At 39.8% G+C, this 19,314-nt stretch overlaps 1 protein-coding gene across 2 annotated transcripts; it reads left to right on the top strand.

Annotated features, from left to right (window-relative positions):
• The first annotated feature begins 82 nt into the window (after positions 1-82).
• shcbp1 (SHC SH2-domain binding protein 1) lies at positions 83-19,258 on the top strand. 2 transcript variants are annotated; one of them, XM_037095459.1, is made up of 13 exons: positions 83-442; positions 3,964-4,179; positions 4,282-4,397; positions 4,963-5,171; positions 5,291-5,386; positions 5,478-5,708; positions 5,835-6,012; positions 7,623-7,743; positions 11,351-11,482; positions 11,689-11,807; positions 14,450-14,536; positions 17,036-17,174; positions 17,658-19,258. In XM_037095459.1, exons 1-13 carry the CDS (start codon positions 268-270, stop codon positions 17,909-17,911), a joined length of 2,073 nt encoding a protein of 690 aa, XP_036951354.1. In that variant the 5' UTR covers positions 83-267; the 3' UTR covers positions 17,912-19,258. The 2 variants fall into 2 exon arrangements, with proteins under 2 accessions (XP_036951354.1, XP_036951353.1); XM_037095458.1 differs by having other exon boundaries at positions 84-442; positions 17,655-19,258.
• The last annotated feature ends 56 nt before the right edge of the window (positions 19,259-19,314 follow it).

Raw genomic sequence — 19,314 nt, 5'->3', positions numbered from 1 at the left:
ACACTTTTGTACAGTAGGTGGCGATATGCAACCTTAACATCTTTCTCGATCGCCATTAAACCGAGAGAAGAAGAGGAAGGGGCGGGACATCCATAGTTTTAACGTCCTTGCATCTTGCCGGGAATATTTTGAAAGTTGCTGGGTGTGTGCTGTCACAGTTGTCTAGTGTTATTTTTCTTGTAAAACTGACAAAACGTTTTACCGCTACTGGCTTTTGGTCCTTTACAACACATTTGGCGACGTAGTCAGAAGTAGGCATATTTTTGCATGTTTTACATGGAACAAGAAGCACGGGAAACCCCTTCTGCTGGAGCGAGGGAAGCCGGAGACATGACCGATGTCGCGGTGTTTGATTTGGAGTCCTACGTTAACGTTGAACTCGACATGAAAGAGGACAACGGGACTCCTAAAGTGGGACATAATGTGTCCGCTACAAGTAAAGGTGTGTGTCATGCTCTTTCTTTCTTGTTGGCATTGAGCTTTTTTTTTTTTTTTCTCCACCATTTTCGCTGTTGGAGAGAAACCAGGTTATATAGGCCTAACTCAATTCTAATGTAGTTTGTAGGTAGGTCATTGTGTGTTTAAGTTAAAATTGGTTTTCTGCATTAAAGCGACCCCCACAAACCACTGCACGTCACGGGAACGTTCCACCTTCTCTGAGCCCACAGCGAACGTTTTCGGATAGTCATTCTGGAAACGTCTCGGCTTTCCTTACAAACTTCGTCCTGCGTCATCTAACTTACTGTCTACCGCGGCAGCAACAGTGCCATCCTAACGCAGTGGATGGCCCTGTTGACTCCCAGTTGACTCCCTGACCTCTTCCAGCTCCCCTGGACCGCTGGTGGGGGGGGGGGGGGGGGCAAGGTCCGTTCCCCTAACATTGCTAATGCAATTAGTATTAAGTTTTTTTTTTTTGTTTTTTTTTTAGACAACTTATCATTTACAAGAGCAATAATATACCAATATCAAGCCTTCAAAGTAATTAAATAATGGAAACAAAGATTCGTGAAAATGTGTATTGATTTATTAAAATAATGTGCTGTGGTTATTATAGAATAACGATATAATCCATCAGCGTCATTGTCACTCATTGGATTGACACATTACACTGAAAACACACGGCCAACTGTCACCGCTGTTCAATGCAACAATCCCTCCCACCCTAAAGTCGAAATGAGTTAATGTTATTTCACAAAACCGCCTGCTATCATTTCCATAAGCATTTCCAAATGGAGTCATCGATATAATTGCAGTGTCTATAAAAAGTATTCACCCTGTCTGTTTTCCTGTTTTATTGCTTCTATGAATGGAATCCGGCTTTCTAAAGAAAAACGACACCAAAACAACCTATTAATGTTTAAGTGAAAACAGATTTCTACAAAGTAATATAAATTAATTGAAAACTATATCATATATCTTATATAAGTGATTTTATAAGTCAGTAGTTAGTAGATGCACCTTTGGCCACCATAACAACACAGTCTGTGACTGGTCTCAATCAGGCGTAAGCTCTGTCAGGTTGCACAGGGATCAGGCATGAACGGCCCTTTTCAACTCCAGCCACAAATTCCAGTGTTTCCCCTTGGATGGAGTTTGTTTTTATACATTTGCAAAGTGCACCGTACAGTACATTTGAGGTGTGATGATACTGCAGGGGTGAAAATCTAGTATCAAATTTGAAGGTTACAACTACATGAATCTCTGAGTTGGACACCAAAAGTAGGGCTGTAACTCTGCTAACAAAACATCTGTCATCCTGCCCGCCATTGAAAACTACATTGCTCTGGCCAACACTGCTAGTTATGTTTAGAGTGGGAACACAAATCATATTTTTCCCAGTATTGGGGGGTCATGCGCCCCCAGTTCTCCTAGGATTTATGGGATTTGACAGACAAGCTCATTGTCTGTGCTCAAGATCATTTTATTTTTTGTGACGCAGTGTTTACCCTAGGATGAGGTTGTGGCAGAAGAGGTGTCACACATGCACAATTTCATTTTTGTATGTTTGCAAAGTGTGCCATCCAGGTACGATTCATTGTATTTGCTGGCAGCAGAAGGATTCATACAAGAGGTCCGTAAGTACGTATGAGGAGTGATGAGCCGGTCTTTTAATCTCAAATCAGAAGTTCAATCTGCACTGGTGAAAATCAAAAATCAACTTTGCAGGGGACAACTAAATGAATTCCTGAGTTGCACACCAAAAGTAGGGCTGTAACTCTGCTAACAAAAAATCAGCATTTTCTCAAGAGCAACTTGAAGAGGACACCATATGCAGTGGTGTAACTCAAACACTCCAACACCCAGCCAGATAAGAAAAACTGCAGTAATACAGCAAACACTAGTAGTTTTGTTTACACCAAACCATACCTATGTCTTGTAGAGCCATGATGAGATATTCCTCTGTCTGCCACTGAATACCAAGACAGGAGAAATCCTGTCTTTCTGTTCTTGCTGGTGTGTGGTACTATGGCAGTGCTGGGAGGCAAATAATTTTTTTCCAAAATGGGGCGGGGGGGTTGTTGGGGGTCCAGCTGTTCTGCTCACTATCGGGTCTTTATTTATAGACAACAGTAATAATGCACTAATGACTATGTGCTTTACATGTATTAGACAAGTTAAACATATTAGTCTGTCTTTGATTATGAGGTTGATGCATTGTTACAATTTAGTTTAATTCACAAACCTACAGAACAGAATTACATTTGTAATGCATGTTCATCTGTGAGCATCTCTATATTTATATTTATCTGTGAACATAGAACATAGTGATTTGGTTTATGCAAACAGCACTCTGTAGATGGTACGCTGCATCAGCCAAAAAACTGAATTAACTATCAGAAATTGTATCAAAGGAGAAATAATCATATTGGGGGCTGGATGTATGGACGGACTAGACTCAACATAGGAGTGATATTCTATACTTAATTTCAACAACACAAGAAAAGCCAGCATTTGATGTAAGGTTTTGTTTTGTTTTGTTTTGTTACACCAAACATTTGAAATTCTTCTCTGATAGCCACGACATGTCAAAGCCCACTTTTTGTGCTTTCTGGTGTGTGGGACTGTCAGTGCAAGGGGCAGGGCTAGCTTCCCTCCCCTCAGCAGTGGAGAAGTTACAAACATCCTGGCCAATTGTTCCAGGTTAAGGTTCGGTAACAGTAGGTTGGGTGATGGCATTTGGATTTGCGATACAACTGAAAGGTGCTGATATTTTTGCCTGGTTTTCCCTCTGGGGCCAGTGTTCATTCATTTTTTTTTTTTTTTTTTAGCAAGCTTGACTTTTGCCATAAATAATACATTTGCAGAAAATGAATAACAGTGAAAATGCATGATAAGAAACAAAGTTTATGCTGCACTGAAAGCGCACTACTTCCTTGATTGTAAGTGACAGGATTATATTGAATTCTCTACCAACTCAGTGTTTCATTAACTTGCCACCCAAGTTATTTTTGTTTCGTTTTTTCTTTGAAAATACTTAGTGTATTACATTCACTTGAGCCTGTATAGCTGGATGGTGAAGACGTTGCAGTAAAGTCAAGCAGCAACTTTTTCAGCAGGTTGCATAGTGGGACATCAACTCTTGTTGCTTTACACAATTCTGGTTATATGAGAATAATTAAAATGAGCTTTTTAAAGAGCATTTTTGCAGTATCAGATACAACATTTCAACCAATCATAGGTGTGAGCAAGTTAATGTTGTCTTTGTCAGTTGGTACTGTTTGCAGTATAACTGTTATAACTGGTGGTTAGTGGATGTAAATATCTACTAATAACCATTCTCTCTGTAAATACAAGTCTGTGAGGTGCAACCTGTTTAAGTCAGAAATGTCTAAAACACTTAGGAAAAATTGACATTAGAGCTAGAGAAAGTTTGAACAACCAAAGCTTATTCCCACAAAAAAAGCAAAGTAAAAACAAAAGATGTTCTGCAGCTGTTTCATCATACATCCTCCCCCCAAATAGCACTGTTTCAGGATGAAGAGGAGGACCAAGACGAGAGTGAAAGTGATGGTGATGATGATGGCAGTAGCACAGACCATTTTAATACTGAAAAGACTGTGACTCGGCTGCAGAGATGTGAGCATCAAAAAGGTGTGAATTCAAGTCTTCCTGACACCTTCCAGACCAGCCACCTGCTGTTCTATGAGAGGTTCAAGGCGTACCAGGACTACGTGCTTGGTAATTTGGACATACACTCTTACATATTTGAATGCATTGTAATGTTAAAAGTAATCCCCCTGAGTCATTATACATTGTATATTTGTATATTTTCATGTGTAGGGGACTGTAAGCCCTCCGAGGTAAAGGCCTTCACAGCAGATTACTTGGAAAAGGTGTTGGAGCCGAGCGACTGGTTAGCTCAGTGGTCTACTGACGTCTTTGATGTTCTGGTGGAGGTGAGACCAACTTTCATAGATGTCTACATTAATATTTTAAGTGTACTTAACTCCTGAGACAAAACTGGGATTTGGTGGAACATTTATTTGCCCAGCTCTTTTGCATTAGCCCACAGACCCAATTTACCCTGCATGGTTGTTGACCAATATTTGCGGAGTTTGCAGGGTAAAGATAAGAACGTAATAATAACATCATTTAAGAGAAAAGTCCAGATACTATTTTGAGGGTAGAATGTAGGAGTGTCTTCACAGATCAAGACTTGATTGTCTGATTTGTTTGAAAACAATGTTTGAATCAAAACTTGATCTGAATTGCAACCTTAAAATGTAAACTCATCGATACAAGTATACATGTGGGATTAAATGCTACCTCTCATGAGCCTATGGTTCATCAGTCAAACAGGTGGACAAACAATCGATAATAAGATAATACAGACTACAACAGAGAAGGAAGATAGAGTCAATGTAGCTGTAACCATGACAGTGTAAACAGTGTCGTAACCTCCGCAACCCTGTGTTGTGTTGAAATGACCTAAAATTATTCACCTGCTGCTAATGATTTCAGGTGCGTGATGTGGATTTTAAAAACCTGAAGGCATGTGTGGAGCTGGTGCTGCCCCTGCAGTGTGACAGCAGAGGCTGTGAACTCAATGAGGAAGCCATGAAGTCTCTGCTGGATGCCACTCAGCACAAAGTCCACCTGCAGGAGCTCCAAGTGGTCTACGATGAGTCTGGGGACTTTGATCAGACTGCCCTTGCTCTCGAGCACCTCAGGTGGAACTCTCCTGAACTGATTCTGTGCTTGAAGCACACATGTTGTTTCTCCATATTTTAAATCATAAAGATTGCGGTTAACTTTGGATTCTTTTTTCTATTTTCTCTTGTATCTGTAGGTTTTTCTATAAACACATCTGGAGACTGTGGGATGAGGAAGATGAAGATGATGATTTTGACTACTTTGTTCGTTGTGTGGAGCCTCGTCTCAGGCTGTGAGTAAACTTGGTTTCAGGCGGATTATGTCATATTCGTTAGTGTTGGTTCATCTCCAGGAATCCTAACTGAAATTATGTCTTACCTCAGATACTATGACATCTTAGAGGGCAGAGTCCCAGCAGGCCTGGTGGCAGAGTATCAGTCTTTACTGGAAAACTGCTCCCAGTGCTTTAAGCAGTTCTCATTGGTGCGCAGCAGCCTCAGCACTGACTCGGACTCAGAGCTGGATAACGTGTCTATGGTGGAGGGTCTTAAGCTCTACGACCAGCTGGAGATGTTGAAACGCAAGCTGCACATCATCGAGAACCCCCTGTTGAGGTAAGAGATGTATTGAGATTCTCTGTCTTCAAATGCCGTGCCCACAATTGCCACTACCTTCTGTAAATATCATCCTTATCCCCCCTTCTGTAAATATCATCCTTATTCCCATCACCTCCTCTTCAGGTACGTGCTAGGCTGCAAAGGAAATAACAGACAGCAGTGCGTGCAGAGCCGTGGGATGAGGGCATCAGGCATGAAGGTGGTCCATGTGGTCACAGTTTCCTGCACCAACTTCCAGCTCCAGTCCCTCCTCAGTGACAGACTGCAACCTCTGGGCTCCTCTGAAGACACTAGGATTCAGGTCAGTGCTTCACACACAGTTAATATGAACAGGGCAGGACTGCAACCCACGGGTCCATTTTGATCACACAAAATAAAAATTCAAAATTAGACCAAAATACCAGCTCCAACAAACCAGTCAGTGCTGTGTTGAGCCTATTGCTGATAGATAAAATTACCGTCCATTCGCCCAACCCTAGTCTACACCAAAGGACCTTACTCTCTCCCACCGAAAAGACTGCTCCTGCACTGCCTGAAACTCCTGGTTTGGAGTTGAGCCTTTACTTCCGTAACTAATGTGCTGCATTATTTAACAACTGTTATATAAATATATATATTTATAAATATATTATAAAATGTATACACCACATTCAGTCAGCAGATATACAGTTGCTAATGTGATGTAGAGAAATTGCAATGGTAAAAGATCCGGCCACAAACATGTACGGAGCAGCCATGGTTACCAGCTGTAGCAGCATTATTTAGGATCACGCTACCTTGCTCGACATGACCTGCCCTACTCTGCCTCTCATTGGCCACATCCTACCTGTAAAGTAATGCACATGCACATCCAAGATGTCTCACTAGCTAAAACAGAGCATTCAAGACAGTGTGAAAATGGGTTAAGCAGCGATGCACCATATGAGAAAACAAATGTGTTTTTATTAAATGATAATACTATATATATTATATAAAGGTACATGATAAAGTATGTAAACCTATTTTACTTGGACCCACAAATAAAATTTTTAACTTGAAAATGTGCATAATATGACCTTTTTAACACCTTCACGTGAACATTTAAGGGAAATTTAAATAATTCTTTTTGGGAAAATGGTATACAGTCAAAATATTTTTTAAAAGTGGGATTCCAGCTCTAAAACTGTATTTAGCTGTGGCACTAACTTTATACAGGACCAAATCATTTCTAGATGTGATCAAACTTTTTTAGTTTCCACAAAAGTTCAATTTGATTGCAAGAAAATGAAAACTAGTGGAGATATACATTTTTGAAAATGAAACAGTATTTATTGGCATTAATTACTGTAAACATTCTGGAACAAGAACTTACAAGAAGATGTGTCGCAAAGTATCATTATTTATTTATTTTTCTGGACTTTAGTACAAACAAAGGGAAGGAAACAGTGTCATCTAAAACCAGTTACCACTTTTCGACAACACTTTTTAAGAACCGATGTGCTATTCCTTAGGCCACCGCAGAGTTGCATCATTCTGTCACCGTATACATCTCCAATTTCCCAGCATTGCTAGAAACAACCATGGCAGACTACATTGACCCAAGTAATTAAGCAGTTTTAGTTTTAGTAAACAGATTTAGTTATAGTAAACAGTTTAATAAGTTTAGCTGTTTAGCTCTTTGTTCTAAACTAGCAAAGTGTTGGTGTCACTTTGGAACCAGTTTTCCTGGCTAGGAGCCAGTTCTTTGGCTGTTGAAAGTAAATAACGGTTTCCAGGGCACTGGCTCTGAACCAGCACCTGAAGCGCCTTGGTTGAACAGGGTTATGTAAGCATTGGATACTGGAGTGCTCAGGCTTAGCTACAACCTATAATGCACTTACAAACACAGTGGGTTAGTTCAAGCTGTCTGACTCTCCTAAACTGTGTTTTTAGTTCCATACAGACCCAGTCGCTGCAGTGGATTCGTGCCATCAGGGTGACGTGGTCATTATTCTTCCAGGAATCTACAATGTCAGCAGCACCATCTTCCTACCAGACTCCATCAGTATAGAGGGTAAAATTAATTGAAAAATTCCCGTCTGAGGTAGCTGCCTCTCTCTGTTGGAAGTAACCACTCTGTAGCCTAACTCTATATCTTGCCCACATCAATATCTGATTGGTTACACGTTACAAGTAACACTAGCCCTCCTCACACAGACACTCCACATTATTAGTGTTGCGAAGGCAATTTGTCCGCCTTTGTTTGTACACACTGAACCAAGTAGTGCCGGCATAAAGCTGCACCAGTATGTCAGTTGATTCAGCAGGTTGCCAATGCAGAACCAAAAGAGGCTTTACGATACACAACATGACATGACGAGATCTGCGCTTTTTTTTTTCTTTCAACAAGTTTCCTCGGGTTTCCACCTCTTAATCTAAACATGAATTGGCTGACTGTTTATAATCATATTGATACATGTTGTGTTTGAGATCCTGACCCATCATACATTGTGGAAATTGACAAAGTTATGTATTGTGCTCTAAATTATATGATTACATAATCGCTATCAGGAAACTGCAGACTCTGTCTGACTCTCACTCAGTGATTTTTTAGTTTTAGTTTTTTTCAATAGTTCCCAGAGACAGTAACTTCAACAACACAATAGTGGAGGGCATCAAAGAGATGGTGCGTTAAAGTTTTTTGCTTTAAATCATGTGATACAACTGCGGGAGCCGCCTAGCTCTGCTGCTGGAGACAGACACTGTTTTCAGGCAGAAATGTGACAACCAGTCAGTAGGACAAACAGGATGACACTCTTTTCCACAGGATGACACAATTTGTTATATAATGAAAGGAGTCATTTTCATAGGCAGGCCTCCTCTGCGTGCTGAAAGGAGATATCTGAGAGTGGGGCATTCATCCCAGAGGTAAAGTTCGGTTTGCCCAGCGGTAAGATAGCAATGTTTCGCAATGTTGTCGCTCAGAGCTAGACACGCAAATTGCTCCGTTGTTGGTTGTAAAAATCAACACAAGTGCCTATATTCTGTCCCAGCTACAGAGGAACAGAAGAGACAGTGGTTGTAGTTCATTTTTAATGACAATGTGCTGGCTGCGGTTCGTGTTAGCTTGTATGTGTTAACCATTTCACATCGGACTGCTTCAGTAACGAGGGTCAGTACAAAGCAGGCTTTGCCTCAACACTGACCCTCGTAAAAGGATCAGTCAGTGTCGCCACATTTTGATAGTATTAACAGTTGCCTACGATTATGGTGAAGTCAGCTTGAAATTGATTAACTAGATAGCTCCACTTTGGTCCACTGTGCAATGGCGTTTGAAGCGAGTGTAATGTTAATAATATTACGATGGAGCTTGGTTGTCACAGTAAGAAGTCTGGAGACGTGTAGATTGTCCAAGAGTTTGGAGACTGTGTTGGAGACAAACACAGTTTTCGCTAGCTGTTAGCCATTAGTTACATGGTAGTAACTGTAACAACACATAGAACAAACTAACATTCAGACACACTAACTAACTAACATTCTGAAATGTCCTGCTGCAGCCGCTGAGTCTGTACTTCTTCAGGAGCCTCTCCTTCTGGGTCCGATTCTGGGTCAAACTGGTATGGTTGAATGACAGCATCTCGGCGAACCTTAGCAATACATACACTGTAAAACATTAGCGCATGGTACCGCTAGCAGCATCGTCTCCCTGAGAGGGGCGGGTAGCAGGCAAAGCAGGCTTTGGCAGATGGAGCTCATTAGCATTTAAAGGTGCAGGCACAGAAACAGCTCTCAGTAGAGCTCACTTAAGCGACTTTTAGACAGCTGAAATTCAGGACCATGGATGGGTTTGGGGCAGTGCATTTTGAATAGTGTTGCTTTGTGAGTTGAAGTGTGCCACATTACTCTTTTTTGATAAGTGAAGGATCAGTTAAGCTGTCAGTCTGTGAACACCATCAGACTGACACACCTCTGTTCTGCGCCGCTGCCTTTTCCATTCACACAGATGATACTGCCCCCTGAGGTACTTATCCCCAGGACACATTTTATTAGGCACTGCAGAGGAAACTTGTATAACAAATCAGGCTGCATAAACAATAGGCTAATACAAACTTGTGTCAGTGGCGTCACTTCATAAGCTCAAGCTAATTTTATCCAAACACATTAGCTGCCATAGCCTATAATTAATTAAAGATCAATCATACTGCTTCCGTGTGCTCCTCAACTCAGCATTGCTTGCTTCTTGAGGATTATGACCAAGCAGTTGGTCACCTGTAATGCCTGCATACTTTTCTCTCTAAGCTTTTCAGCTCCTCCTTTTTCTTTTAGACCCTTTTCTCTATTCTTCCTGTTGTTTATGCACATCTCTAGATTGTTAACTAAAAAAACTGTGACAAAGATGTGGAATTTTATTGTACGTTATTGCAGATATTGTACAAAAAGGTCTGAGTTTCACTGTTGTTAAGGTCATGTGAGTTGACCTACCCGGCCATCATGTGAGTTTTTTGGGTCAGCTGAATACCCCAACTGCATTATAACAGACTGGACACACTGGGTGCACGAGCAGCACATGTGCACGGCAGAACTTCTTGCTTTGCATTCCAGCATCCATGTTAACAGGTTGGGGCAGACACATGGGTAGCATGTCGATGTCAAGCGAGGTTGCAGCGGCATGTCTGAGATTTATAGTTAACTGTGACAAGTGCGCAGGTCTTGACAAAAATAGACCTAAAAATGACCTGTGCGACAGTCATTATCAACATAATGGCAGTGTTTCACTACAGATTTTATTTTGTATCTGTGGAATATATCACCGACACAAACAGAATACAGGTAAAGAGCAGTATTTTTCCTGTGCACTCTTTTTTTCAGTCTTTCTCCCCATAACTTTCTCCTTTTTTCAGTTAGGGATGCACATATCTGACTATTTCAGTCCCCATACCAATGCATGGGCTTTGTTTATCTGTTGATACCCAATACCGATCCAGTACTGTTGTTGAATTAATAATAAACTGTATACTGGTCTCGGAAAAATACTTGCGTAATGGAAGAGAGTACCTTGGCTCAAAGCATTCCATGATTGAGCATCTGAAACAGTGTAATCTAAAACTTCTGTGTCATTGCCACTGCTTTCAAGCTTTCCGTCGGAAACTTTTTTGCGTCGTTGAAGTGCATTTACCAAAGTTAGTTGTGGGGCTGTACTGTCTCCTGTTCCTTTGGTTTTGTGAAGCTGCAGGAATTCAGCATGCTCCTTAGCATGGTGCTGTTGGATGTGCTTGATTAAATTGGTAGGCTTGTACTTTGCAGTACTACCACCACCCCTCGAAACATTTACTTTGCAGACATTGCAAACAGCCGTCGAACTAATTAATCAATTATCAATATCGATTCCCAACACTAGTATGTTTTAGATGTCTTTATTTGTTTGCATAAATTGTTTATGGGCATTATTGTTTGTAAACTGGCTTGACTCTGATTGTTTTTAGTTGAGTTTTACTGTTGAATAAGCCCCTGTGGGAGGAGGGGTTACATTCACATTAAATTTCCTTGGGGAGGTTGAACCTAACATTCATGTGCAGTCTAACAAAACACACACACACCTATTTACTTGAATTGTAGAGCAGCTATGATGACATTGTTCTTTGTTTTGTGCTATCTTGGTTCTTGTGTTGTTTGTGTGCCAGGCTTTGGGCCTCCTGATGAGGTAGTGATTGAGAAGAAAAACAAGGATGGCTCATTTGTGGAGTCCACAGGAGCTGATGTCACGCTGTCCAACATCAAGCTCATCCAACACGATGCAATTGAGGGCATTCTGTGTGAGTGTACATGAATACATGAATGTTTTGTAGGCAAAATTATCATGTCATCATTATATACCAATGATCATAATCGTCTTTATCACTATTATTATTGTATACCATCTTGTGCAGACATATTGCCAAGAAATACAATGTAACATAAGCAGTCTGTTAACATTATAACTCTCTCCTTTTGTGTATTTTCCTGCTTTGGTTTCTGTTAGGTGTGCGTCAGGGGACTCTGAATATGGAGAACTGTGTGCTACAGTGTGAGACCACCGGAGTTATTGTTCGAACATCTGCCCAACTCACCATGAAAATGTGTGACCTGTACGGCTCCAAGGTGATTGCTTGATTATGCTGATTGATGTGTAGAAACACAAGAAATATGGACTATTAAATATATGTATTTTTTGCATCAAAATAGTAGCAATACTTTGAAAGTAGAGTGTGTATGGTCCAGGGAAAGAAACGTTTTTTGAGTCTGATCTGTACTTTGATGGTCCTGTGGCACCTGCATGAGGGCAACAGGTGAGTGCCAGGATGTAAGGGGTCCTTAATGATTGTGATTGGCTCTACTGAGGCAGCAGGAGATGAAGGTGTTGTCCAGGGAGGACAGAGGGCAGCTGATGATTTTCTGTGGGTTCAAAGGGATATTCTGGTGTAAGTTTATTCCATGGTCTTACACACCATGACACTGAGTAAGAGCCCCCCTCGAGAGATCAAGCTTACAGACGGATATCTTATGTAGTTTTAGCGACCTCAGAAAAAGACTGCACAAAAACAAAACACTGCAGTATATATCTCCAACAAGAAACCGCCACCAAAAAGCCACAAATAATGCTCAGAACAGCACCAAACTTCAGCAACAGTACAAATTAGGGTCTCAGCACATAGTTCAAGGCGTCAAACCTCCGCTAGCTCAGTCGGATTGCCATTGGAAAGTGAACACAACGCACCAATCTCCTGCAACAGCTTCCTGTTGTGGGGAAGCACAACGCGACCATTACCGAGTGCAGTTAGAAATGCTCAATTCCGTTCTTTTCCCCGTCCACTCTCGATAATAATTGTTATAAACTGGTAGGCAAGACACATTGCGTTTCCGTGGAGTAATAATCATACATTTTCATCCTTGAGCTGCAGAACTCTACTGCACTCAATACTTGCAGGGACTTCCCCACAACAGGAAGCTGCGGCAGGAGAGTTATGAGTTGTGTTGACTTAACAATAGCAATCTGGCTAAACTAGCTGCAGTTTGATGCCTCGAACTATGTGCTGGGACCCTATTTGTACTGTTGCTGAAGTTTGGTGCAGTTCTGAGCACTATCTGTGGCTTTTTGATGGTGGCTTCTTGTTGGAGGCATATACTGCAGTGTATTGTTATCGAAGGGTCTTTTTCTGAGGTTGCTAAAACTACACAAGATAGCCATCTGCAAGCTTAATCTCTCGAGGAGGGGCCTTACTTGGTGTCACGGTGTGTTAGACCATGGATTAAATTTACACCGGAATATCCCTTTAAGATGACCCTCTAAAAAGCTCTTCTGCCTGCCGCTGTGTAGCTAGTGAACAACACTGACATCCAGTATAGGGCTGGGTGTTGTGCTAAAATTTACCAGCCACCCACCGTTAGCCCTCACACTGAGAGGTGCTCAGTTGTTGGTGATATTTATATCATGAGCCTACATGATTGCTGTGTGAATTATGTGGCCCAAATATTTATTTCTGTGGTCTTCAATGTGGAACGATAATTTCACTCAAACATCACAGCCAAAAGTTTAAGGGTACACTTGTTTTAATAAAAGCAAATAAATCTCCCTTAGGTCTGTATGAGCTGTAGGCTTATATGCCTCTTTGGCATTTCTATTCCTCTCCTCAGGTTGGTTTTTGCATTGCTATATAGTGCCCTGTCAGCTAACCTGAAGGCAGTGCTGTGCACTTTATGAGAACAGACTGTACTTTACTTGTCATCCAGCCTGTCTGGTTGAGAAGGACCTGGATGTGTTTATCAACTGTGATATTCTTAGCATAGTTAATGATGCAGAACAGTACTGTTTCTGTGAACTCTTATGTCCTGTTGAAATACATACCATTCTGTACATGCAGAGCAGTCCTGTTGCTGAGAGGGTTCTCCTGCAGGCCAAGTTTTTGTAGTCATTGTGGTTGGCTTTGTTTTCCTCCCAAGGGGAGTGTATAATGGGCTAATAAACTATTCAAAAGTTTACAAATAAATGTTTTGCCTATGAAGTGCTGGTCTTTCGGAGTTAGCAAGCACATTCTGTAGATATGTATCCAGGTGATAAACAGTATTCTTGATGATTTTAGGATCGTATAATATACACAAAGCCAAATTTATCCACTCTAAACCTCTGTATATAGTTTTTGAAAAGGAAACCAAGCAGTACATTGAAATTATTTCTCATGTAAAAATAAGAACGTTTCAAAAATATTTTATTTGTGCTACTTGTATGTATTTATTATTATGTATTATTTTGTTTATTAATGGCTGTCTAACTAACTTGTATTTGTTAATTTAAAAATGACAAAATAAAGTCAACTGCTATTGTAGCTTGTTACTTGAGGTGAGTGAGCAAGCGTTATCCTGAGGCCTATTGTCCAGTCAAAATCTAGATACTGCCCTTGGAATCAAGCACAATTGCAATGCTCACTCACTGTGGTAGTTTGTCTCGTTTTATATTCTGCCTCTTATTGACTTTTAAATCTGTCCACTATTTCTACATACGTTCTACATTTCTACAACTTTTTCTCTGTTGAAAAGTGGCTATGTTACAGTTACCCAGTCCTACAGTTTATTTCTGTTCCCCACCTGATGCACCTGCTGTTAGACTCAAACATACAGTATGTCATAACATGACACAATGATACTGATGATACATTGAACAGCTGATGATCAGTTTAGTTCCTGTCTTTAATGTAAATGTGACTGTATGTGGTCAGTCATGTTGCTTTGTGTTGTCATTTCTGTAGGGAGCCGGTGTGGAGATTTACCCTGGTAGTGTTTGCAGTCTTGTTGGTAATGGTATCCATCACTGTAAAGACGGGATACTCATAAAGGTGAGAAACGACAAAATGACCTCGTCAAACATTAGGAGTGTTTGGGGGAGAAAAAAGAAAATACTGACTTAGTACGAAAAATAGTCAAGGTACAAGGAATTTATTCCTCATTATACAACACAGGGTTGCATAACAGTCCATAAACTACATACATTACAGAACATATATAGAGTTATTTGTATATAAAATACACGTAATGAATCTCAATCAATCTCAGGGAATCTCTCACAATTGAGAACTTTTCCTAATTAATGTCATGGGTTTTCTCAAGAAAAAAAAGAAAGGAAAAGAAAAAACATGTTGAAAGTTATATTCAGGGTTCTCTTTCAAGTCTGGCCCTCAGAGCTGAATCTCAACATTTTTGTGATTCTTGTGTATTCTCAGCCTCACAAACTGCTCATGTTTCATTGAACTGAGTTGAAATTTGACTTGAACATCCAATAAACCTTATGGATAATTAACATGTTTTTTCATTAAGTTGGTTGTTGCTGAATGTTTACAGTAATCAAATTAATAAGAAGAAGTTTTTACTTAAACAAAATGTTTGTCGTATAAAAAGAATCAGATCTCCACTACTTTCCACTTTCTGGCAAACAAATTTGGCTCTGTGTAGTATTAATGTACTTCTCTCGCAGCTCAGAGTTATTTGATCCTGCATAAAAAGTTGAGTACCACAGATCTTGCTAAACATAACTTAAGAACTGAAAAATTTCACTTTTTTTTTTTTTTTATCAACCAAAGGCTTGGGACGTGTAACAGCTTTGAAATGGGTCCAAGTGATTTTCTTGACTTGTTCAAATCAATAATGTGCTTTTTTTAGATCAATGATGAGCTCCTTAGACACCTCTATTCAAGTTACTTTATGTATATTTTTGACCCAGTAGATTTAGTCACATTTTCAGAAGCCCTATAATAAATTGATATTTAAAGCAAACTTCATGAGTGTTTTTTATTTGTGACAAAGTAGTATGTGTTCCACTCATTTCGCCACAAAAAAACAAGAGCTATTGAAACCATTGGAACTAAAGTCTGCCATAGTATGCATTTTCTTTAGAAGTGTATATACAAACCTTTGACCACGACTGTATACCCCTTCTGAACTAATTTAACAACTCAGCCAAACTTAACAGCTCCATAGGCTGTCTTGTCACTGTTTCAATTGAGCAGGGCTCCACGATCTCACTATTACATCAAACTTGCTTAATGCATTTTTGAAATACTTCTGGTTATATTGCAGTCTGTTTTGCCATAAACCGCCAAAACCTGTTTCAGATGGGATTGTCCCAGATTTGCTGTATTGTATGTTCAGTGCTACCAATTGCTTATATCCTAACTTAGTTCAGAGAAGTTTGACATTATGATATAATGTATGCCCATGCAAATAAGACATTAAGATTATTATTGTGTCCTGGCATATTGAATTACAACCTAATGGGAAAAAATCTGTATAAAACAGATTGAAAACCTTGAAGTCAACAGTACAGATATCTAAAGATGAAATTAAACCACTGAATGTAACATTATATCCTGTGAAATGTACAAAAGATAAGCTTCTTTGAAAAAATAAATAAATAAATAAATGATGGTGTAATATGTAACACCTTTGAATATCAACACTTTCGCATGAAAAAGTATCAAGAAAATCAAAATAATCCTTCCTGGAAAATGCTACAGTCAAATTAATGCCGATTTCAGCTCTGAAACTGTATTTAGCCAGATTTGTGACATTCAGCTACTCAGCTGCATACTACCGGAATCAAATTTTGGTTGCAAGAAAGTGAGAACTAGTGATTTGAATTTTTGAAAATGTCAGACCGCTTGTTCGGATAAAAAATACTTCCTGTTATTAATTTTATTATTGCGATCATTCAGCAACAACTATTTATATGGAGAGATACCACCAAGATTCCTCAGTGTCTCTTGTGTGTTCAGGAAAGCATTCCTCCTGAATAGTTAATTCATGCTCAGGTGTTTCCTCATTCCAAATTCAGCCAATGCATCTTAACACTCTGGAGTAACTGTTGGGTTGTCCAGCAATCTCACAAAAGCTCACAGGTTCGATTCCCAGGCTCCCCTAACCACTCATCCAGGCGTCCTTAGGCTATATACTGAACCCCAAAATTGCTTCTTTTACCACATATTCATTTACCACTATCTTGGCTAAGCGACGAGCTGCGGCTCTGATGCCCCCAAATGAAATGACCTCTGATCATAAAGTTACAATGACAGAAAAGCTGAGCATATTTACCACAACGTGCACACCGGATATAAGATGACTTTCTTTGACAAAATCTAGGAGACCGAAAGGTCACAAGTTGCCCATATATATTAACATAGTTTAAACACTTAAAAGTGAGAGTAAAAGTAAATAAATGTTGTGCATGATGACAGCGCTTTTTGAGGTTTAATGTAGGAATACACTGTTTGAGCAGAGTGCTGTCCTACTCCTGATTTGTTTATTGAATGTGATTATTGTTTTTGTTTGGTGTATGTGTGCAGGACTTTGCTGATGAGCTAGATGTGATGCCGTCCATCACCATGGAGAACAATGTCATCCACAATAATGAAGGCTACGGGGTGATTGTAGTGAAACCAAACAACGGAGAACAACACAGAGTTCCTCTGGACAGATGTGAAGGTAGGTAGCACTGTCAGTCAGAATTAGGGGTGTCAGGATATACCGATGATGACAATAAAAATTAAAACTTGATAATACCCATATGATTATGTGATGTAAGTAATCCAGCACCTCTTTTAATCGTTCCATGTCTTTCCATTCTTGCTTTGTCATAGTAGGTCGTACTAATGCATCTTAATGTAGGTTGCCATCCACCATAAAACACAAAAATGAAAAAGAAGGCACAATAACTAACTAGGTAGCTGCTACTACTTTGTGTCAGTGGAGATGACAAACTACAGCAAGACACTCATAGATACCCATATAGATATCTTGATATTGTTGCTGTAAATTGTTTTGGCCACAATATTTGTGCAATGAAAATCTGACATCATGACAGCCCTAGTCAGAATATGGCTTAAAAAATAAAGACATGGATTAGAATCCGGAGCACAAATTTTCTGCGTTGCAATTAATGTTGATCGGGCATTTCGTTTTTAGAAGACCCCGCAGCACCGACCAGCAGCGGCAACTCAGCAGACGTTCAGCCAGAATCCGTGGAGAACAACGGCACAGACCGTGGCGTAGCCACCGCTTCAAGCAGGAAGTTGCAGTTAAGTCGTCAGCTGAGTAGAAACAAGGAATGGTGTTGTAGCCAAGCTGTCCAGGATATGGTGGACCGCCAGATCTTCGTCTCCCTTCAGGGAAACCAATTCAGGCGCAACAATAAAGGCGACTTCGGCACCTTTTTCTACTGACGATGTCCACTCTGAACTTTTCTACTGAGAAACACAACAGAACTAACACGTCTTTTCTGTTCCTTCCACAGTTTGTTGTGGAGCATTAATTTGATAACTGCTTCACATTTTATTTGATTTAATTACTTTGTCATCAAATAAGTTGATGTCCATCCTTTGAGCAGAACTCAACAAAACTGATTTTCCAGTGAATTGATACTTATGTTTGAATTTGCACACATGCTTTTATCTTATTTATTTACTTTCAACTCCAGCTCATGCTAAATGTTTAAACATTTTAATGCACATTTTGGAATCCACTGGTGGTGGGACTTCAGATTTAGTAAATGTTTGACTTTTTAAGATGGTGACTTGCTGAAAGCAGTGCACTGTTGATGATTGAAAGTACACAAATATGAATTTCTTTGATTTGTTCACTACGTCACACAGGTGTTTTCAAAGTTAAGATGTATTTTATGGCTGAGGGAAGTCTACAGGTTGACGAGGGTATAAGTCCTGTGAAAATAACACAGTGAGCTTCCGTATTTCGTTTGACTGAGGATACAAATGAGCTTTTGGTTTCGCCTGCCACGTTTGGAAAATGTTTATTGAACAAACTTATTGCAGATTAAAGTGTCTGGAAACGTTTTGTTTTGTTTTGTGGTGGTGCGGTACTATTCTGTGCATTGTAAAGCATAGCAAGTTACCATGTGAGGTCCTCAGTTCAGTCTTGCTCAAGGACACTGAAATGTGGACAGGAGAAGCTGGGGATCCACCCTAGACCAAAACAATAAAGTTATCAGCTCATCGTTTTGCTTTTACAACCCACAGAGGCCAAAATCATCTACACTATGTAGAGCTGACAGCAGCTATAGAGTTGGATAATAATTTTCTCATTATGAGTAACCTGTTTCACATTGCTTGTTATTTCAGCCATTGGTCATAGAAATATATATTGATTGAACTTTAATCAAACAAGAACTGAAACAGGAGATATTGTAGATTTTTGTACACCTGTGCGTCTTAATTGTTGGATTGCCAAATTGTTTTTTATTGTTTAATTCTGGAGTTTATTGGTGTGAATACTAAGTCAGCATAAATGCCAGAAATGCCTGACACCTTTCTCCTACAAATTTTAAGCTACAGAAACTGTTTAACGATCAAAACCATAAGCTTGCCTTGCTTATGGCATTTCTATGTTGCACTTTTTGAAATAATCAAGCTTTTTCTGCAACATCTTGAAAAAAAAACAAATGGTGTTACTGCTTCAGTATATGTTCAGCTATAGACTGTTCATGTAAATGTTGAGCTCTTAAAGCACATTCAAAAAAAGGAATAAAATCACTCAAACAATTAACACAAAGCACACGACTTCGCACTACTCATCCTGTATTTGACTATTTCACATCTTTTAGATTTAAGGT

Source organism: Acanthopagrus latus, chromosome 4 (assembly GCF_904848185.1).
Source record: "Acanthopagrus latus isolate v.2019 chromosome 4, fAcaLat1.1, whole genome shotgun sequence".
In the NCBI taxonomy this organism is placed as follows: domain Eukaryota; kingdom Metazoa; phylum Chordata; class Actinopteri; order Spariformes; family Sparidae; genus Acanthopagrus; species Acanthopagrus latus.
Note: the sequence above shows the minus strand (reverse complement) of the source record. Positions and strands in the feature narration are given on the sequence as shown.